The sequence below is a fragment of the Anabrus simplex genome, chromosome 3 (genome assembly GCF_040414725.1).
Source record: "Anabrus simplex isolate iqAnaSimp1 chromosome 3, ASM4041472v1, whole genome shotgun sequence".
Taxonomy (NCBI): domain Eukaryota; kingdom Metazoa; phylum Arthropoda; class Insecta; order Orthoptera; family Tettigoniidae; genus Anabrus; species Anabrus simplex.
Genome location: NC_090267.1, coordinates 399,484,425 through 399,505,412, shown reverse-complemented (window position 1 = coordinate 399,505,412; position 20,988 = coordinate 399,484,425). Strand labels below are relative to the sequence as shown.

At 40.8% G+C, this 20,988-nt stretch overlaps 1 protein-coding gene across 1 annotated transcript in view; it reads left to right on the top strand.

Annotated features, from left to right (window-relative positions):
* LOC136867374 (glutamate receptor ionotropic, kainate 2) overlaps positions 1–20,988 on the top strand; it is a 207,890-nt gene that overhangs the window by 104,383 nt on the left and 82,519 nt on the right. The window contains exons 8-9 of the mRNA XM_067144550.2: positions 9,178–9,330; positions 20,156–20,374. Of these exons, the coding sequence (XP_067000651.2) occupies positions 9,178–9,330; positions 20,156–20,374 (372 nt within the window). The remainder of the gene's footprint in view (positions 1–9,177; positions 9,331–20,155; positions 20,375–20,988) is intronic.

The window sequence follows — 20,988 nt, the reverse complement described above, 5'->3', positions numbered from 1 at the left end:
TTCATAGTAAAAGGACATCCTACTCCTTGGCAGAATGGTCAGTGTAGTGTCATTCGGTTCAAATGGCACCTGGTAAGATTCCCCGCCGGGTCGGGGATTTGATCTGAAATGGATAATTCCTTTGCTCGAGGACTGGGTATTTGTACCATTCTTCTACGTCCCTGAAACTCATAAACCATACACATAACTATCTTCCGCCACAAGAACACGCAGTTTTTATGCACGGCAGGCACCGCCCACCCTCGTCACAGGATCTGTCTTACAAGGGAGCAATAAGCCAGCAATATCCACATGAATATTATTATTATTATTATTATTATTATTATTATTATTATTATTATTATTATTATTATTATTATTATTATTATTATTTGGTTCGTTTTGGCCTACTAAGGACTACGGGGCTCGTCTTAACTCTTAGCTATAGTGTTCTGCTTTTTCTTAGCCCAGTATGCTTTAATTTTCTGGCTGTGTGCCTGGTTCCTCACAACCGTCCGCTTAGGTCTGGTGGTCCCTGCACCCTTTTTGCTTGTGAGGGACAGTGGGAAGACCCCCTGTAGGAAACATTAATGTACTAGACTATACTTCTAAAGTGGCATATGACACCTGTGTTCATTCAATTGGAAATTAGTAGCGGATTAATTGCTGACGTAGGCAGGTAACCATGCATGTAGCTAACCACCCTATCTTAGCGCCAAGAACTTAAATCATATTTCAGATAAAGCCCAGGCATCACTGAAGAAGCCTACAGTGGAAATGACGATGCTTCCCATTGTTTTCCTCTCATACTCATAATTCACCGTTGAAAATCAATAAGGCTTCCCACCTGTTTGTAGTAGTAGCCATTCTCGCTGTCTTCACGCCTGTTGCTTACACTTTATGCTTAACTAGCAAGATACCCGTGCTTCGCTACGGTTTTAAACTGAAAGTTATTATTCAAAGTTTTACATTTCGGAGAATCCACTGTCAGCTGAGCCTGTAAAATACGCCCTTAGTTCGTACGTCGAACGGTTTTGGGGGAATGAATATTTATTTTCTAATCTAACACTAGTCAGAACCCCATATGGAAGAATGTGAATGTTTTAAACCCTATCTTATTTAACATCTAGGTTGTAAAAGCAACCAGCCTGTGAAATTTTGATTTTATACGTCGAATAGTAATGAACGAATGAATCCTCTCTTTAAGGCGTGGATATTGCCATTTCTTGATGGATGCAGTATTTTTGTATCCGTCTCTTGGCACAGGCTGCAGCAAAGTGTAGCTTCCACCGAAGTCCCAGTCTCGTCCATGGCTGTGATAATATGGAATCTGCTGGGGGTATAGGTAGTGCTGAATAATGACATTTGGAGCACAACCAGTGTCTGAGTGTTACGATCATAGGATCAGTCGTGCTTCAGTACCACCTTCTGGTCCTGTGAGGAAAGCAATGGCAAACTACCTCACTCCTCATCTTGCCTAGTACGCCTCATTTCGGCTCTGCCATTGGTTTTTGCGGTTTCCCTATAACTGCATAGCCTTTGGTGGTGCTATTTGAGGATCCAACAAGCCTCTGGGCTGATGACCTAACAGACAATTATTACATATTTATTAACATCTAAGATATAAAGGGCCACCCTTCATAAAAAGAATAAGCTCGTGCCTGAAACGGTTTTGCAAGAATGGATGTTGTGTTTTTGAGAATCAATTGCTATCTAAACCACATTTCGCACTTAGGACATAAAAGAAGACCCTTGTCAAACGGTTATGAACAGAGGAATGATTTATTTTACTGAACTAACCTCGTTTAATACTTTATGGGTGGAGCATTCAAAAATATTTCCTATTTTACACCAAGGATTTCAGACATATACGTCTATTTGCAATTTTGTCTTCGTACGTTAAACAGTTTCGGAGGAAGGAATGATGGTATTTGTTTCCGGATCTTAACCCACATTTAACTCTCTGATGGATTAAATTTGTTTCAAACGTTCTGTCATTCTCACCCCCAGTGAAACCCCCTTAGGGGTGTATTGTTTTAAGTCCGCTTCTCATTTGTATCTTCGTAGAAATAATTCAAATCCTTTTACACCCCCTTAAGTAGATTCCCCGGCCCCGTGGTGTAAGGCTAGCATGCCTGCCTCTTACCCGGAGGCCCCGGCTTCGATTCCCGGCCACGTCAGGGAATTTTACCTGTACCGGAGGGCTGGTACGAGGTCCACTCAGCCTACGTGATTAGAATTGAGGAGCTATTTGACGGTGAGATAGCGGCCCCGGTATAGAAATCCAAGAATAAGGGCCAAGAGGATTCGTCGTGCTGACCACACGACACCTCGTAATCTGCAAGCCTTCGGGCTGAGCAGCGGTCGCTTGGTAGGCCAAGGCCCTTCAAGGGCTGTAGTGCCATGGGGGGGGGGTTAAGTAGATTCCCCCCACTTCCAAATATGTGTTTATTGTTAAAGGAGATTCCAAATACCAATTTTCACGTCCGAAATATCCTTCGTTTTTGAGATATAAGTATCCTCATACAAAGAATTCAGCTTAGTTTTCAATTCATTTAACCCCCTCCCCCTTAATTGGATTTTCCGGACACAAAAGAATATGCGTTTCTTTATTTTAAGGGAGAATGCAACTACAAATTTTCATGTCTGTAACATTTTCAGCTTTTGAGATATAGGTATCCTCATAAAAATAATTCAACCCCCTTTTTCGGCCCTTTTTAACAACACTTTCTTAAGTGTTTTTCCGAGAACAAAATACGTGTTGAAAGAGATTAAAAACTACCAATGTATACGTCTGCAATACGTTACGATTTTGAGTTATACTGTAGATATGCTCATTTTAAAATTCACCCTCTTTAACACATCCCCTTAAGCGGATTTTCAAAGAGCAAATTATGGTGTTCCTTTACATTTACAGGAAATTCCAAATACCAATTTTCACGTCTGTAACATTTTCAGTATTTGATATATAAGTATCCTCATAAAAAGAATTTAACACTTTGTTCACTTCTTTTCACCCCCACCCCTTTTAGGTGTTTTTTCCGGAAAAAATACGTGTTACTTTATTTTTAAAAGATTAAAAATACCAATTTTCAAGTCTGTATCATGTTAAGTTTTTGAGATTTACTGTAGATACGCTCATTTTAAAAATTCACCTCCTTTGTCACTCCTGTTCACCTCTCCTCGTGTAGATTTTCCAAAAACAAAAAAAGTATTTCTTTACTTATAAAGGAGATTCCAAATATCAATTTTTATACTGTTCAGTTTTTGAGATATAAGTAACCTCGTAAAAGGTATTCAACCCGTTTTTCACCTTCTTTCATTCCTCTTAAGAGGATTTTCCGAAAACAAAAAAATACGTGTTTCCTTGTTTGTAAAGGAGATCCCAAATATCAATTTTCACGTCTTTAAAGTTTTTTTTGAGATATAGATACATTCATCTTAAATATTCACCCCCTCTTCACTCCCTTTTTCGTCCCTTAGTGAGCACCTACATTGTAATATGAATGTATCCCCAAAACTTCATGTATTTATGTCCAGTAGTTTTGGCTCGGCTATCTGTCAGTCAGTCAGTCAGTCAGTCAGTCAGTCAGTCAGTCAGCCAGGACATGTTATTATATATGTATATAGTAATAGCGGATATACCCGTGCCTCTCTACGAGATTCTCAGAAAGACTGTCTTTGTGGTTTTCCTAACTAAAGTCAACATAGGTCATTACAAAAACGTCAGTAGGAATGTAACGACTAAAAGCAATGTTATCGTATAGAATACTTGATCAAATGAAAAACCGCACATTTTCTCACTTTTAACGAACAGTACTACGGTGCTGGAATGACCAGGCCGCCGACAGCCACGAACATTCCTTTGTCATCATTCTAGTCAGCGCCTCAGAGTAGGGATTCAATAGCTCCAATGCTATGATGAACCAGTGGGTTACGTACCAGTAGATCAGAAAATTTACGAACCAGAGGAATAGCATGCTAAAGAAAATTATCTAACTCCCCAGCTACTTCCCACCAATATTCAGCCAGGCTGTTACACTCGGTACGACCGGGTGAGTTGACCGTGCTGCTAGGGGCACACAGCGGTGAGCTTGCATCCGGAAGATAGTGGGATCGAACACTATCGGCAGCCCTGAAGATGGATTTCCGTGATTTCCCATTTTCACACCAGGCAAATGCCGGGGCTGTACCTTAATTAAGGACACTGTTGCTTCCTTCCCACTCCTAGCCCTTTCCTTTTCCATCGTCTCCATAAGACCTATCTGTGTCGGTGCGACGTAAAACGATTTTTAAAAAAATACTCGGTACGCAGCAGTAATCCCATCTATCGGAGATGAGTTTCAACAGAAGACAGAAAGCACATCACAACAATGATCAATGTAACGTAGTTGTTGACCAATTTATGAGCTTTGTATATTGTAGGCCTTCACATTCAGTTTTCTTTCGACTCTGTGATATTAAGGCGTCTTATAAAATTACTTTTTTTTTTTTTTTTTGCTAGGGCTGTCGGCAGCCCTGAAGATGGATATCCGTGGTCTCCCATTTTCACACCAGGCAGGTGCTGGGGCTGTACCTTAATTAAGGCCACGGCCTCTTCCTTTCCACGCGTAGCCCTTTCCTGTTTCATCGTTGCCATAAGTCCTATCTGTGTCACTGCGACGTGAAGTAAATTGTAAAAAAAAGTATTTAATTGTAATTCCAACTTTACTTTCACCGGACTAAATTATTTCGTTTGTGTTATGTTATTTATTATGTACATGTAATTAACCTGCCCCGTGGTTTATTTGTAATAATACTTTTTTGAGATTGTGATTAAATGCTTTATACTAAAATTTTCACCAGTTCTCACAAACAAACCACAGGATAGGTTAAATTGATTTACTTAATAAATAACATAACACAAAACAAATAATTTAGCCCAGTGAAAGGAACGTTGGTATTATCTCCCGTTGAAATTACATTTTCAATTAAATTTATTTTACAATTGGCTTTACGTCCGCCTCTGTGGTGTAGTGGTTAGTGTGAATAGCTGCCACTCCCTGAGGCCCGGGTTCGATTCCCGGCTCTGCCACCACTTTTTGAAAAGTGGTTCGAGGACTGGAACGGGGTCTACTCAGCCTCGGGAGATCGACTGGGTAGAGGTGGGTTCGATAGCCACCTCAGCCCTCCTCGAAGTGGCTTTCCGTGGTTTCCCACTTCTCCTCCAGGCAAACGCCGGGATGGTCCCTAACTTAAGGCCACGGCCGCTTCCTTCCCTCTTAGTTGTCTAAACCTTCAAAACTTTCCATCCCCCCACCAAGGCCCTCGTTCAGCATAGCAGGTGAGGCCACCTGAGCGAGGTACTGGTCATCCTCCTCAGTTGTATACGACCCAATGTCTCACCCTCCAGGACACTGACCTTATGGCAGTAGAGGTGGGATCCCTCGCTGAGTCCGAGGAAAAATCAACCCTGGAGGGTAAGCAGATTAAGAAGAAAAAGAATTGGCTTTACGTCGCACCGTCACAGATACGACTTATGGCGACGATGAAACAGGAAAGGGCTACGCGTGGAAAGGAAGAGACCGTGGCCTTAATTAAGGTACATCCCTAGCACTTCCCTGGTGTAAAAATGGGAAACCACGGAAAACCATATTCAGGCCTGCTCGCCCGGTGCAATTAAATAGAAGTACGGCATGATTATGCAATTAAAATCATTTAGTTTTTGAATACACACTAAGAAACTAATTGGCACTAAAAGAGAATGCCAGACTGACGGATGCGTGCGGTAGGCGGGTGAATTATAGCTTAGTGTCCACGACCTTGTCAAAAATTATATGTACCCCTACTACCCTTCCTCACAGCACATGCAAAGTCTCCACTACCTGCCGTAGCGCTATACAAATCGTTTAGCCGCGACGAACGGCATTTTGTACGTATTTCCGCCAATAATTATGTTAATAATTAAAAAATAAAGGAAAGAATTAGCAGATAAGACAACAAGGCTTGTACAAATAGCTTTTCTTAAAATAATTCCTAGTTCCAGCTGGCTAAAGTGGAAGAAATGTAATGTTTACTCCAAAAAGTGGGGGGGGGGAGGGTGTCACTGTCCCTCCTCGCCCCACCCCCTAATCAACGCTACTGTTTGTAAACACGCCAAATATGCAGAAAAGGAAATTTAATTATTAATTTATAATCGTGTATAAAATCCACTCGATAATAGAGTTGCTTGTATGAAACAAAAACTAATACTGTTCGGTGAAATACGTGTGTAGGGGACATTGGCCTACGTCTGTTTGGAGCTTCGGCTGCATTCCGACCAGGTTGTCCAGATTAAAATAATGTCTGTGTATTTATCGCTGCTGAACACACTATCCATTGCCGATATGCTGACAGCAAATATAGTGCGGCTGTACCATGCACCAGCCTAGAAATATAGGGTGGAAAACGATGTTTACTATTGCAAGGGGTGCATTAGACCTGTAACGCTGAGTAACATGCTGCGAGCGAGAGGCTGGTTCTTACCTCTTCATATTCTGACGTACCCTACCCGCTGGCAGTAGTGCGCCTGTGAAAATCAGTTGGTAGATATCCCATTCATCATTTGTGCATGCGGGACATTTGTAAGTAGAAAGTACGGCGTTCTTGAGCTACCTGGTGTATCCTAAGTTCCATCCACTTTCACTCATGTCCATCAAAGTCAGTCTGGAAACAGGCCGAAGTAAAGATAATATCCCCGAATATCTGAACCAAAGCATGTGGAAATTTTAAATGAGAAACCACGTCATTACGGTTCATATTCGACGTAAACTGAAGATCCCGTGTTTATGATTACTATATCAACAGTTACATAAAATTGGAACCTTGCTTCCTTACGATGTAACTTGTGATTTTAACGAAACCATAGAAATAAATGTTATTGTGGTTGTGCTGATAGTTGTATCAAGGGGAAATATAAGGAGATGTTCAACTTATTTTACCATTCATCGAAGTAGTGGAAGTAGGTTAAGAAAGGGGAATACCACAAAATGTGAGGGAAATATGAGATTATGTGGTCCTTGAAAACTAATGCCACTGGAATGGACTAGAACAACTTTTGTAGGAGGAAGGTTGGATAATGTACACATTAATGAGAGCCTGGCGCACGTAAATGGAAATAATCCAAGACTCAACTGACTGCTACGTTTGGTTCTTAAGGAGCAAAACCTTGGAGGGCAGGGGGAGAGGATAAATGGAAGTTCGCTTACGAATAATTATTAATTTCGAAATCTGTACTTGGTGACCTTACACAGTTTCGTCATCAAGAGCCTAATGCCCCCCTATACTGCTGACGTCACTTATATACATAGGCTTCTTCCATATCGATATCTGCTGGGCAGTTATAATGCAGATGCCTTCTGAGTGGTGTTGGATGTCACACCTCCATCTAGCAGGTGATGTGCCAACATTTCTTTTGATTCCCGTGTCTCCAGTCCATCAGAATCTTGGTCTATTTTGAAGTATTCCTCAACATGTGGCCTCTCCACCTCCACTTGTCTTGCCACTTGTTCCATCACGTTGGCTACTCAAATCCACTTGGTCTCCTTGTTTCGGACTCGCTCTCTGATTCCAAGCACACAGACTTCAATTACTGACAGACATTCGCACTGTTTACGATGAGTGTAACAGTTGTTTCAAGCCCATCTGTTAAAACTGATAAAATGCGTGTATCATGCCCTTTAATATTCATCGGCACCTGCGGATTTTTCAATGTGCAACTGAGCAACGCAAAGGTTGCCAGATCAGACCGATACTTCTGGTGATTTCTACCGTCTCGTTATTCTTCTCTAGCTGAATTAACTGCACCAGGTACTGTATGTGTACTACTCAGCATACATAATTAATATATTAAGTATCAAATGAGGACATAAGATGCAAAAGCCGCCAAGTTCCACATTGGCAAAATTTTCAGGAATTGAGAAAAACGTGCCTCTCCTTTACAATTTGTTCTTACTGTCTGTGTATTCGACAAGAGATATGTAAGGGATTTGGGAATAATATGAGCAAAGATAAAATAAACATATACCTATTATCTTTGCTGTAAATGTTGATTTTATTTTGGACTTAGAGGGCTTTGGTTGGAACATGATAGTAATCATCAATTCAAAATTCTGTCATGTAGATGAATGTAGATGAATGAGAATCTAAGTCTCTGCAATCAAGTATTTTGCGTTAACAATGAAATATACAGTTAAGACATATCACGGTCATAAATCACGAAAACAATGAAATATTTCAATAATAAAAAGCTTTCTTCAAGTATAATGTTTACTGTAGTTGAATTAGTTATGGTTCACTAAATAGATCTTCACAACCGAAAAATATTCACATTGTTTTAAACTCTCAGATCAGGCACACATTCACTCCCATTCCCTTCACAGGCAGGCTCATCTTCCACTAATTCTGGTAGATTTTCATTGGAAGCATCGATGAGGTCCTTGTAGAATTTTAGACTATCCATTTCTTGCTATTCCATTCTATTGCTTTTTCAGTAGGTTGTCTATGTCTGTGAGCTCTTGTTTCCTCATTTGGATTCCATCTGGAAGAATATTAAGAGTAGTGTTTTCTAATCTCTTTCCCTTCTTGAGAATACTTTTAGGGATATATACATCAGCGAGGTAATGTGATTCACCCTGAACTGTAAGTCCACTGCTCGTTTTTCTCAGTATTATTCTCTTGATATGACAGGCATTATTTTAGCAGAACGATCTTCCATGTTATTAACATATTTCTTGATAATTTAAACACATGTAAGTGATCTTACGACCTGATAAACATCTGTGATCCCCGAAAACCACAAAAGTAGTTAGTGGGACGTAAAGCAAATAACATTATTATCATTAAACATCTGTGAAATGAAACCTATGAACTATGTCACGTGAGACGGATGAGCAGTTTCATTGGCTCCTGTGGACTTGGCGGTTCTTGCTTGCCATGCCCCGAAGGACTTGGCGGTGATTGCCTGAAAATGCAAATATCTACATGCATTTATAACGAAATATGGAGAGTGTTGCTTATGACTAATGAATTATAAGCAAATAATTCTTCATTGTGCACATAATGGTGCATAAAGATTCAAAATGTCAGAAATTGGACTTGGCGGCTTTTGCATATTATGTCCTCAAATATGGAATTGTACTTGTAGCATTAACCACCTTTCGCGTGATTGCTTTGTTTCAGACGGAGACAGCTCTAATGTACGATGCGGTACTTCTGTACACAGAAGCTGTGGTCCTCCTCAATACATCAGAGCACATCCTTCAGGAGCCTCTAGAATGCCGGCAACCCGGAAGATGGCGGAAAGGGCTCGACATAAGTAACTTTATGCGCTTGGTAAGGTTAACTTCTACTCTGAAACGTATCTTTAAACGATGAAATTTAAGTAAGGTTCTGAAATTGAAATCTAATTCTTTTATCATGTGCCATTTCATCACAGAACGTCGGTGTTAGGTAGCATGATCAGTTGTTTGTTTATAGATGTTCTGAATTAGAGTAAGCTTCGTTGCTCGAAACTACTGGCTCAAGTTCCCAAGCCACGATATCCTAATTTTCTCCTGACCACGTTTTCCATCAATTTCCCCTTCGATTACACTGATCAACAAAAAGTTACTTTCGGTGTGTATCTTGGTATCCAACACGCGTTCTAAGACAACTGAATTATGTTGATTCAAAATACTCAAACCATTTGTCCCTATCACCCACCTTTCTTGAGATATACGACATCAACCACTTATACATGTTTAACATTGTATCAAGGAAAACAACTCACAGACAGAAGTTTCACTAGATCACTGATTGCTGCATGGAGTACTAATGAATATGGCTTTAGCTAAGATTCGTGCAAGTGCACCACATGGCACATATCGGATTTGTTTGTTATACAACCGCACACGTGGCAAAACAGATCTGGTGAACTTATCCAAACTTATGGACCCCATAATGTCCACTGTCACCGATAATAAAAAAGAAACAAATGAAAATATTCAGCTTAGCATGAAAAATAACGAAAAACAATGAAAAAATCTCGATCAACACTGTTCCATAAAAAATAAAACTTTGCCAGCATCTTAAAACTCCGATGTGATAGAGCAAAACGGATTTCACATTTGAAATCAGCGTGAAAAACTGCTCCGGAGACAAAAAACATAATTTCAGATATGTACCCCATGTAAGTCAGTGTTATTACTTGTTCACTATACCGCATCATATGACCGCTTGAAGGTAGTGAAAAATTTATGGTTTTCTCATACGGTGCAAAACTTCTGTATCGGTATTTTATTTTATTTTGTATTTCTTATAATTTGCTCTACGTCGCACCGAAACAGATAGGTCTTATGGCGACGATGGGATAGGAAAGGGTTACGAGTGGAAAGGAAGCGGCCGGGGCTTTCAGTAAGGTACACCGCAGGTATTTGCCTTGTGTGAAAATGGGAAACCACGGAAAACCATCTTCACGGCTGCTGACAGTGGGGTTAGAACGCACTATCTGTCGGATGCAAGCTCACAACTGCGCGCCCCTAAGCATATGGTCAACTCGCCCGGTTTTGGTCATTTTAGCTGTCCAAGGTATCTTCAGCATCCTTCGGTACGTCCACATTTCAAATGCTTGCAATCTCTTGCACATAGTCTCAGTTAGTGTACATGCAGCACCGGAGTAGTCGTGTCCGTAGTGTAATGGAAACGTCGCGGTTTGTCAAAAGTTTTCTAAGTTTTGTGAAAATAATATTTATTGCAAACATTAATTCTGACTTATGCTCCATAAGCAATAGAAAATGTGTAACTGATATACAAAATAAACTCTCTAACTACAGGATCGTCGCTGGGTGAAACAATCGACTTTCTTCTGAAGTCTTATGGCACCTGCAATCAAGCAGCGTTGCTGATGGCTGGTGATGTGTAATAGATTCTCTAAACGACCCGTAACATGTATTATAATGTAATCTTCTTCTTCTGCGCGAATAGGTCACTTAGGACCACGCGGAATCAACATTTGTTGATCTTTCCTCCTTGTCCAATAGTTCTTCATTTTCTTTGATTGTTCTAATTTCTGTTCCTCCGAACAAGTACGTCGTGTTGGTTTCTTCTCGTGTTCCTAAAATCCCCCTTGTGTGAACAATTTCCCTGATTACATTTCAATCCTGCAGATTTGGTGATCCTAATACAGTGAGGTGTTTCTCCAATTGCTTATACCATTTTGATCTCGTACGTTTGATTTGCAAAAAAAATTTGTATTTGATAAGTAAGTCTGCTATAATCCATTCTTTCCAAATGGCTTTAAAATTGAATTCATTGCAGTCTCATTGTATCAGTAAGTTTAGATATTTTTAAATATATTTTTCCGAGTTGAGTTTGGGGTAATGTATTCCACTTTAGAACTTTACATTAAGAAAATAAATTTGAAATCTTCCCCTCAAGTTATCTACCTGGAGTTGTCACATGTTAAGAAATTTCTGCCATTACCTTGTGTAGCTGGGCCTTTCGAACGCCAGCCTGCAGCCCGAGCCTCCTCATTACACCACACTTACAAGACTGGAGCGATGAAGATGGCAATACGGCCCTAAAGCGCCCAGCTTTTATAGTACTTCCGAGAGGAAGTTTCCAGAACACTTTTCAGATAGGTAGGATGCCTGTACACACCCCCAATTTTAATTGGCTAGAGAAATATACATGCATCCGAGAGATAGCGGGTTCGAATTCCACTGTCGGCAGCCCTGAACATGGTTTTCCGTGGTTTCCCATTTTCACACCAGGCAAATGTTGGGGCTGTACCGTAATTAAGGGCACGGTCACTTCCTGCCCTCTCCTAGCCCTTTCCCATCCCATCGTCGCCATAAGACCTATCTATGTCGGTGCGATGTAAAGCAACTTGAAATAATAATAATAATAATAATAATAATAATAATAATAATAATAATAATAATAATAATAATAATAATAAATGCCACTTTGTCGTCTCACTACCTACTTCTGCAGTTTTTAGAAATGCTCAGGTGCCTTAAGTTCGTCCGACAGGTTTTCATTTACGTACCAGTAATACTACCGACTCTAGGCTCACGTATTTGTGCAGTGGCTGCGTCAGCCCCGTAGTGTGCGGGTAGCGTGTTTTCTCTTTATGTGAGAGCCTTTCAAACGCCCAAAATCTCACGCGTGCAAATTGAGGCGCAGAGGTGCTGTGCACAGTGCATCGGTCCCATTCGGCTTGGCTCGGACCAACGCTTCGTCTCTGGGCTACTCGGCTAAGCTCGGCTCGACTCGGCTCTGGTTTGGAGCGCTACGGAGCAAGTGAGGAAGAGGCGGAGCTAGGGAGACAGGCGTGGGGAGAGAAAGAGAGACAGCGCTATTGCTCCAAATCGAGGAGTGTGGGTCTGCACTCTGGTCAACCAAGCAAAGTCGTCATTTGCACCGTGCACAGTGCATACACCTGACTGACTAGCAGACGTTTCGGCAAGCTGAGGCATTTACTAGGCCACATGTGAATCAGTTTAATTTGTCTGGCTTATTATGCAGTGAGTTTCCCTCATCGGTTGGCCGGCCGGTGTGTCCGGCTTATCTGACGCCCGTTGACTCATCACTTCCCGCTACATTGCCCGCACTTCGCAGCTCAGGTCCGTGCTTAGTACGTTATCAAGTGTTGACCTGTCACTCCAATTGCTCCCGAGTTGTGAAGTGTTACGTCGGGGTATTAGTCTCATAACGCCTCCACCTGTATACACGGTACAGGAAAGTGTATTTATGTACGATCATTGTGTGAAAATAGGATATTACAGGGAAGTCGTTAGGCGATATGTAACACAATTTCCAGGTGTACGCCTTCCACACAATGAGGCCGTGCGGCAACTCGTAAACAAATTGAGAGTAACTGGTTCTTTACTCGATAAGAAGTGAAGTGTTAAAATACGTCTAGTTAACGAGGAAAAGGTACATGAAATCGCAGAAAGATTAGAACATACGCCGACAAAATTCATAAGACGACTTGGACAAGAAACCGGGGTTTCGAAGAGCTCAGCATGGAGGGCTACGAAAATGTTAAAATTGAAACCATCCTAAGACGATAACAGAAACGTGTGAATGCAGGAGGAGAACATTTCCAACATCTCCAGTCATAAGGTACGAGCTTATTTTCTTAATTGTTATTTTCTTAATTTGAATTGTTATCTCATGTCATGCACGGATAAAGTGAGCGAAGTGCTGCCCTTGTTGCTATGTCGCGGAGCGGGCAGTGATGAGTCAACGGGAGGCCGATAAGCTGAGCGCGCCTGCCAGCCAACGATGAGAGAAACTCACTGTGCGTTACAGGATATGAGCGACTACAGAAAGACCTCATAATGTTGAAAGATGAACAGCAGATAATCATATAACGGTAAACAGGGTGAAACGTCAGGTTGTAAGCTTCATCAAGAGGAATAGTCGATTAGGTGGGGTCCCTTGCAAATGGTATATTCCGATCTGCCAGCGGAGAGATGGGGCGGAATATTATTAGACGAATAAGCTAGACTGGAGTTATTAAAAGTAGGAGATCATAATGTGATGATGTACAGTAGTTGGAATTCAATAGGAAAAAAACTGGGCAAATATTCGTTTATAAGAAATAGGCATTGGAATAATTTACCAAGGGAGATGTTCAATGAAATTCCAACGTCTTCGAAATTGTGTATGAAATAATATGTGAAAATATACAGGGTTATTCACCTAACATGTTACACGGAAATAACTTCTAAACCATTAAAGATATCGGCATTCAGTTTTCATATTCGAAAATGATACGCAGGGTCTTATAAAATAACATGCTACTTAGTCTCATGGCGTGATCAATAACAGAGATATTGATACTAAATAGAACGGCACGAATTCATACAGCTGGTCTAAAAGATCAACTGCGTAAAAATTCAAATATGTAAGTATTTTCAAAATCGGACAATTACTTTTTGAGATATAAATAAGAACAGCATGCGCTGTTTTGCATGCCGCATCAGACGGCGTGAAGTCGGTCAAGGACATATTGAGGCGCAAGCTGCTTCCTGGCCTTGATTCCAGCCACAGAACGGATACTAGGCATGTACTGTAAACATAATGTGATGTACCGTGACATACCCTGGGTGTGTAACGTTATTGTATGACTGGCGAACACACAACGGGGAAGGGAGATTAAAGTTGTGTTGTTTTGTTTTGACACGTAACAGGTTGCGCTCAGTTTAGCTCAGTTTAGCGTTTTTTCTCACCTATGGGAATGGGAAGGATTTGGAAAGAAAGTCGGCCGTGGCCTATCACAAAGGTACCTATCCGGTATTTGCCCGGTGTTGAACATGGGACACCATGAAAATCATTTTCAGGTTGGGCGAGGCAGGACTCGAACCTACGCTCTCCCGAATGCACGCTACTACAGTCGCGCTGGAGCTCTGCGGAGATTAATGCGTGTAAAATAAAACATAAATAATAGTGTTGCTGCCATCTCCCCACGATCAGCTCTGAATATTTGCTTTTCTAGCTCTTCCGGTGTTTTGTGTTATGTTTATTTCTCAACTCATAGAGTAGTATGATCTGTACACTAAAACCAGTGACAATTATAGCTTTCGTTATGTTATTTTCAAGGAAAAGTACTTATTTTATTCCTTTTAAACACATCAACCCTTTCTGTCTTGTCATGTGTTCGCCTGTTCATACACACTTTGCAAACCCATCACATGTGTACGAGGTGCTTACATGCCTGGTATCCATTCTGTGGCTGAACTCACTCCCAGGAAACTGCTTGCGCCTCAACATGTCCTTGCCCGACTTCAAGCCGTCTGATGCGGCATGCAAAACAGCGCATGCTGTTCTTATTTATATCTCAAAAAGTAATAGTGCGATTTTGAAAATACTTATATATTTGAATTTGTACGCATATGAACTTCTTAATCAGCTGTATGAATTTGTGCCGTTCTATTTAAAAATATGGAGTTAGTATCAATATCTCGGTTATTAATCACCCCATGAGGCTAAACAGCACGTTATTTTACAAGACCCTGCGTACCATTTACGAAACTGAAAACAGAATGCTGATATCTTTAATGGTTTAGAAGTTATTTGCGTGTAACATGTTAGGTGAGTAACCCTGTATATTTGTATATACTCGGAGGTGTTGCAATATGCTAAATAAATAAACAAACAAATACATAAATACACTTATGAAAGAACTAAATGAACAACTGAAAAGGAATGTGCCGCCTCTAAATGCAAATCAATGGTAAATGTTAGTGATTATATTTTTCATGATGTTGCAAGCGCATCAAAGAATGTCTTAATTATGCATGTACATCAATTTAGTAGCCGCCTCTGTGGTGTAGTGGTTAGCGTGATTAGCTGCCACCCCCGGAGGTCCGGGTTCGATTCCCGGCTCTGCCACGAAATTTGAAAAGTGGTACGAGGGCTGGAACGGGGTCCACTCAGCCTCGGGAGGTCAACTGAGTAGAGGTGGGTTCGATTCCCACCTCAGCCATCCTGGAAGTGGTTTTCCGTGGTTTCCCACTTCTCCTCCAGGCGAATGCCGGGATGGTACCTAACTTAAGGCCACGGCCGCTTCCTTCCCTCTTCCTTGCCTATCCCTTCCAATCTTCCCATTCCTCCACAAGGCCCCTGTTCAGCATAGCAGGTGAGGCCGCCTGGGCGAGGTACTGGTCACACTCCCCAGTTGTATCCCCCAACCAAGAGTCTGAAGCTCCAGGACACTGCCCTTGAGGCGGTAGAGGTGGGATCCCTCGCTAAGTCCGAGGGAAAAACCGAACCTGGAGGGTAAACAGATGATGATGATGATGATGACATCAATTTAGTACGTGATAACGGAGTAAATAATTTAAAGATTTTAATTTTAGTTTGCAGTTTACTGCCGTGCTGTAAGAAACTGTTATTTTATTTTAACATTTTTTAATTGGCTTTACGTCGCACCGACACAGATAGGTCTTATGGAGACGATGGTACATGAAAAGCCTTGGAGTGGGAAGGAAGCGGATGCAGCCTTAATTAAAGTACAACTCCAGCATTGGCCTACTGTGAAAATGGGGAAATCACGGAAAACCATCTTCAGGGCTGCAGAATACAAGCTCACAACTGCCTGCCCCTAACAGTACGACCAACTTTCTCGGTATTTTAACAATTCATAGCATATTACTTTCAAGTACCCTTCCAGAAACGATTCATCTTACTAAAAGTAAAGAAACGCTCACTTTCTACTTAAATCCAGGAAAACCAGCAAGCAAGGTTGTGATAACTGATAGGCTATTGTGGATTTAGACAAATGACCTCCAGTCTTACGTGGAATCTGAACTTGCATTGACTGAATTTCCTGCACCTTTGTGACAAGCCAGTAACGACCTCACTCGTCTAACACGCCCCCTTTCATGTCGGAGTACAACAAATGCACCCGACCTTCTGTAATATAGTTGCAACCTACGGGCTGGAAACTGCGACTTCAACAATCAAACGCTCTCTCGAATCGACTCCGCCAGAGAGCGAAGGAGCGGGTGATGTTGAGGGTCAGCTTGAAGGACCGAAAACCAAACCAGGAGATCAGGAGTCATAGCACGAGTTGCATGATTACAGTAGAAATGGGCTGATTATGTCGGAAGAGCTAATAAAAATCCTTTCAGGCCAGCAACTCACTGTTGAAAACTTCCCAGGGATATGAGCTACGAATTTTAGGTAAATGAAATATAATAAAATATGAGAACTTTCTCTTCATTATCGTTATCCGGTGGGTTAGATTAGCAGTTTGCCTTTCGCTACCACTACGAGCACTTATGTGAGTAACTGCATGCTTCACTTAAGCACCACTACGAGCACTAATGGGAGTCAATGCAGAGATGTTCATAACTACATTTGGTGTGGATATTTTTCAAACAATCACAAAAATCCTGAGGTACTGAGCCAAGGAACACATTAAGGAAATAATTATGTAAATAAGTTCATTAGGCTAGGATTTGAATAAAAAATAAAACAAGTAAAAAAACAAGCGATTTTAGGCTTCTTCCCGGAACTGCATTTAGGCTATAAGTGATTTTCGAAATTCCGATTTTTCTAGTTTGATAGAGATATCCAAGGCTCGCAATTTGAAATCCTTCCGAGTCCTGTAGTCTTTCAACTTTCGGCACAATTGAGGAAACTTCTTAATTTTACGTTTTTCGTAGTATGGGGACTCCTCTTTGTCTGTTAAAAAATGTTTTCAATATTCAAACTGACAAAGTCTGTTTTACAGTGGAGACGCCAAGATTCACGCAGGAGATCTGTCCGATCCCAAGCAAGGTGGCCAGCGCCAGGAGGGTAGAAACTGAACTGAATCACGGAACATAATGGAAACAATTGGAAAAGGCTCATGTTTTGGCGTGGACGTTGAAAGGCAGGAGAATAAGGATAAGAAGAATAACGAGGAGAAGAAGAAGAAGAAGAAGAAGAAGAGAAATGTCGAGCAGAGGAGACAGAGCACACGCCAGTTAACAACATTCAGTCAATGTCAGTAAATGCTATTTGAAGCATTGAACAATCCACTAAGCTACGAGAGTCGTAAACATCGTCCTCTAGTCCTGGTTTAATGAAGTAATACGTACTTTATGATATACTGCGATCAGACTGGAAGTTAAGTATGATATTCACTGATTCATAATATCTTTGACTATCCGTTTTTACATAACCGTGAAGCGGAGTTCAATCAATCTGATACGAGTTCTAATAAAACGGTACGGGAACTAATTATATTAAGGTAAAGTGTCATTTTTTGCACTCTTCTGAGTACGGAAAGAAGGCAATTACGTCATAGTATGAAAGAAAATATGTTCAAAATCAGTTATTAACACTATATACATTTTCACTTTACGTGGATGACGGAAAAGATCTGAAGTCAAACAATCCAACCCTTGACAAAATGGTGGATAGGACGTCGTGGAGAAATAAGGTAAGGAGGACTGGTAACATAAAAGGATAAACAAACCAGGAGGGCAGTAGAATGAAATGTAGATCTTTTCCTACGAAACTTGTTAGTATAAGAGTTTCATCGGTCTTTCCCTAGTTTTACACGTGCGTTCCAGGACTCACAACACACACTATGTGATTCGTTTATAAATCAAGAACAATTCAATAGTCATCTAGGACATGATTATCCGTCTGTGTTGTATTTATTTATTTATTTATTTATTTATTTATTTATTTATTTATTTATTTATTTATTTATTTATTTTATTTATTTATTTATTTATTTATTTATTTATTTATTTATTTATTTATTTATTTATTTATTTATTTATTTATTTATTTATTTATTTATTTATTTATTTATTTATTTATTTATTTATTTATTTATTTATTTATTTATTTATTTGACTTAAGCAGTGGTGAGTTTAGGGCTCGTGGCCCTCTCTTACATTTAACCACGTAAATTGCAAGATAATACATATATAAAAGAAATGTACTATTCTATTATAAAATCAGTAATAACTAAGCTAAATAACAGTTTTTGGAGAATATATAATAAAGAAAGAATAAATAAAAAGAAATCCAGAGCATAAAAGTAAAAAAGAAAGGAGAAAAAGTCATAATGAATAACCGCAATGCTTAAACAGAACACAGTACGTAATAGTGATGGGACATTCGATTCATTTTACTGAATCGATTCATTTGATTCCGTTCACGTTACTGAATCGATACAGTGATGCAATTCATAGCACATTAGAGTCACCGCTCCTACTGCATCTGTGCAGTATGTACTGGTAAGACAGCAGCAACAGCTCGCTGCTGCCATCTGGTCTTCATACTATGAAATCCTTTCTTAGAAAACAAAAATGCTAGACACTCTAATACATAGAAAGTTTCCGGCGACGCAGGATGGGAAAGGTCTGGGATTAGGAAGGTAGCAGCCATGGCTTTAATTAAGGTATAGAGTCCCAGCATTTCCTGGTGTGAAAATGGGGAAAATACGGAAAACCATCTTAACGGCTGCCGACGGTGGGATTCGAACCCACAATCCCCCGAATTCAAGCGCATTGCTACGCGAAACTAACCGCACGTCCAACTCGCTCAGTCATTTTTAAAATAGGTATTTTTCTATCAACAGAGGATTTTTTAAATCGTCATATTTTGTATAGGCTACCCGAGATGTACAGTAGCCCACTGGTTTTCTGATTCAACATACTGCTGGTTAAGTTATTGCGTCAGTCGGTTCACTTACTGTCCACATATTATTGAAATCTTGTGCAACGATGTGACATAGGAACTGAGAGAATACTGAGTCGTTCATCCCAATATAAAACAGGTACTTTTGAGTGGTCATGAGCATGACTCATAGTAATACGGCAGGCTAGAGTCGAGTTTAATTAATTGTCAAAATAATGGCAACTAAGTTATAATACTAAGATTCATTAAACTAATAAATAGTATAGCCTAATAGCCTACCTACTTACTAGCTACTTTAGAATTATTTTTTGACTACAATTTTAACACTGCAAATAAATCAATCTATTATTTAAACCTCCCTGTAAGAAGAGGACAGTGAATGCAATGAACCGTGTGTGTGTGTGTGTGTGTGTGTGTGTGTGTGTGTGTGTGTGTGTGTGTGTTGTGTCTCACTGATCCGTGACTGCGTACGATTCCTTCGGTGTGCCATAGCTCACTATATGTCTCGCTGCAGCGGAAGCTCGTCTCTCCACCAGTGTCCAGTGTGCCGATAAGGAGCCGTGTGTATCATGTGTCTCACTGAGCCGCGCTGTGCGCACGATTCTTTCGGTGTGCCATGATTCACTGTCTCGCTGCAGCGGAAGCTCGGCTCCCCGCCAACGTCCAGTGTCCCGCTAGTGAGTCGTGAGTGCGCCAGTCAGCACTGTCCGCTGGGAGTAACCTGAATCGTGTGCCGTGAGGTCGCCGTTCCTGTGAATCGATTCACTCGGACACTTGCATTAATCGATACACTGCTTCGAATCATGCATTCAGTAGCCAACACTAGTACGTAACAAAGTATGTACTCCCTCTTAAAATGTGCTTGGATAGCATCCTGTGAGAAGTCGTGAGACACCTAGTCCAATCCTATATTAGTTATAATAATATAATTTCATTGTACCTTATGTCTATTTCAAACCTGTGTATTATTAACAGTTTCAAAGACCCGTGGATTCATTTCACTGATTTGTTTTTCATTTTTCAGAGGCAAGTCCAAGGGCTGACAGGGCTGATTGTACTGGACGCTAACGGACGCCGCACTTCCTTCTCCGTTGATGCGATAGAGTATACTTTTGAAGGCTTCCAAAAGATCGGAGAATGGAACCCAATAGATGGCTATATCAGCACGAGAACACACGAAGAACTGGACAGTCAGATCTCAACCTCACTGAGTAAGAAGCTGATGATCGTCACTTCAAGAGAAGTAATTATCACTGCATACAAATACCATGAATAGAGTCCGTATTTTAAGCAATAATAGGTTAGAATCCCCATGGTGTAGGGGTAGCGTGCCTTCCTCTTACCCGGAGGCCCCGAGTTCGATTCCCGACCAGGTCAAGGATTTTACCTAGATCTGAGGGCTGGTTCGAGGTCCACTCAGCCTACGTGATTACAACTGAGGAGCTATCTGATGGTGATATAGCGGCTCCGGTCTAGAAAGCCATTAATAACGGCCGAGAGGATTCATCGTGCTGACCACACGACCCCTCGTAATCTGCAGGCCTTCGGGCTCAGCAGTGGTCCCTTGGTAGGCCAAGGCCGTTGAGGGCTCTATTGCCATTCAGTTAGGTTAGTAATAGGTTAGAATGCAAACTTTATACAAGTAGGTAACAAGACGTATAGTCTACCCTACAAAACGGTTATGTTATGAGTCTTGCATAAACTTTAGGGGTACTCTTGCTACATAACAGAAGAACGGACTAGACGACACCTCCTATAATAACCAAATTAGTTTGCATTCTAACCTATTATTGCGTAACAATCGGGAGTCTACTGGAATACCATTGGTAGGGTTATCCATCCCGCATTCTTGAACCT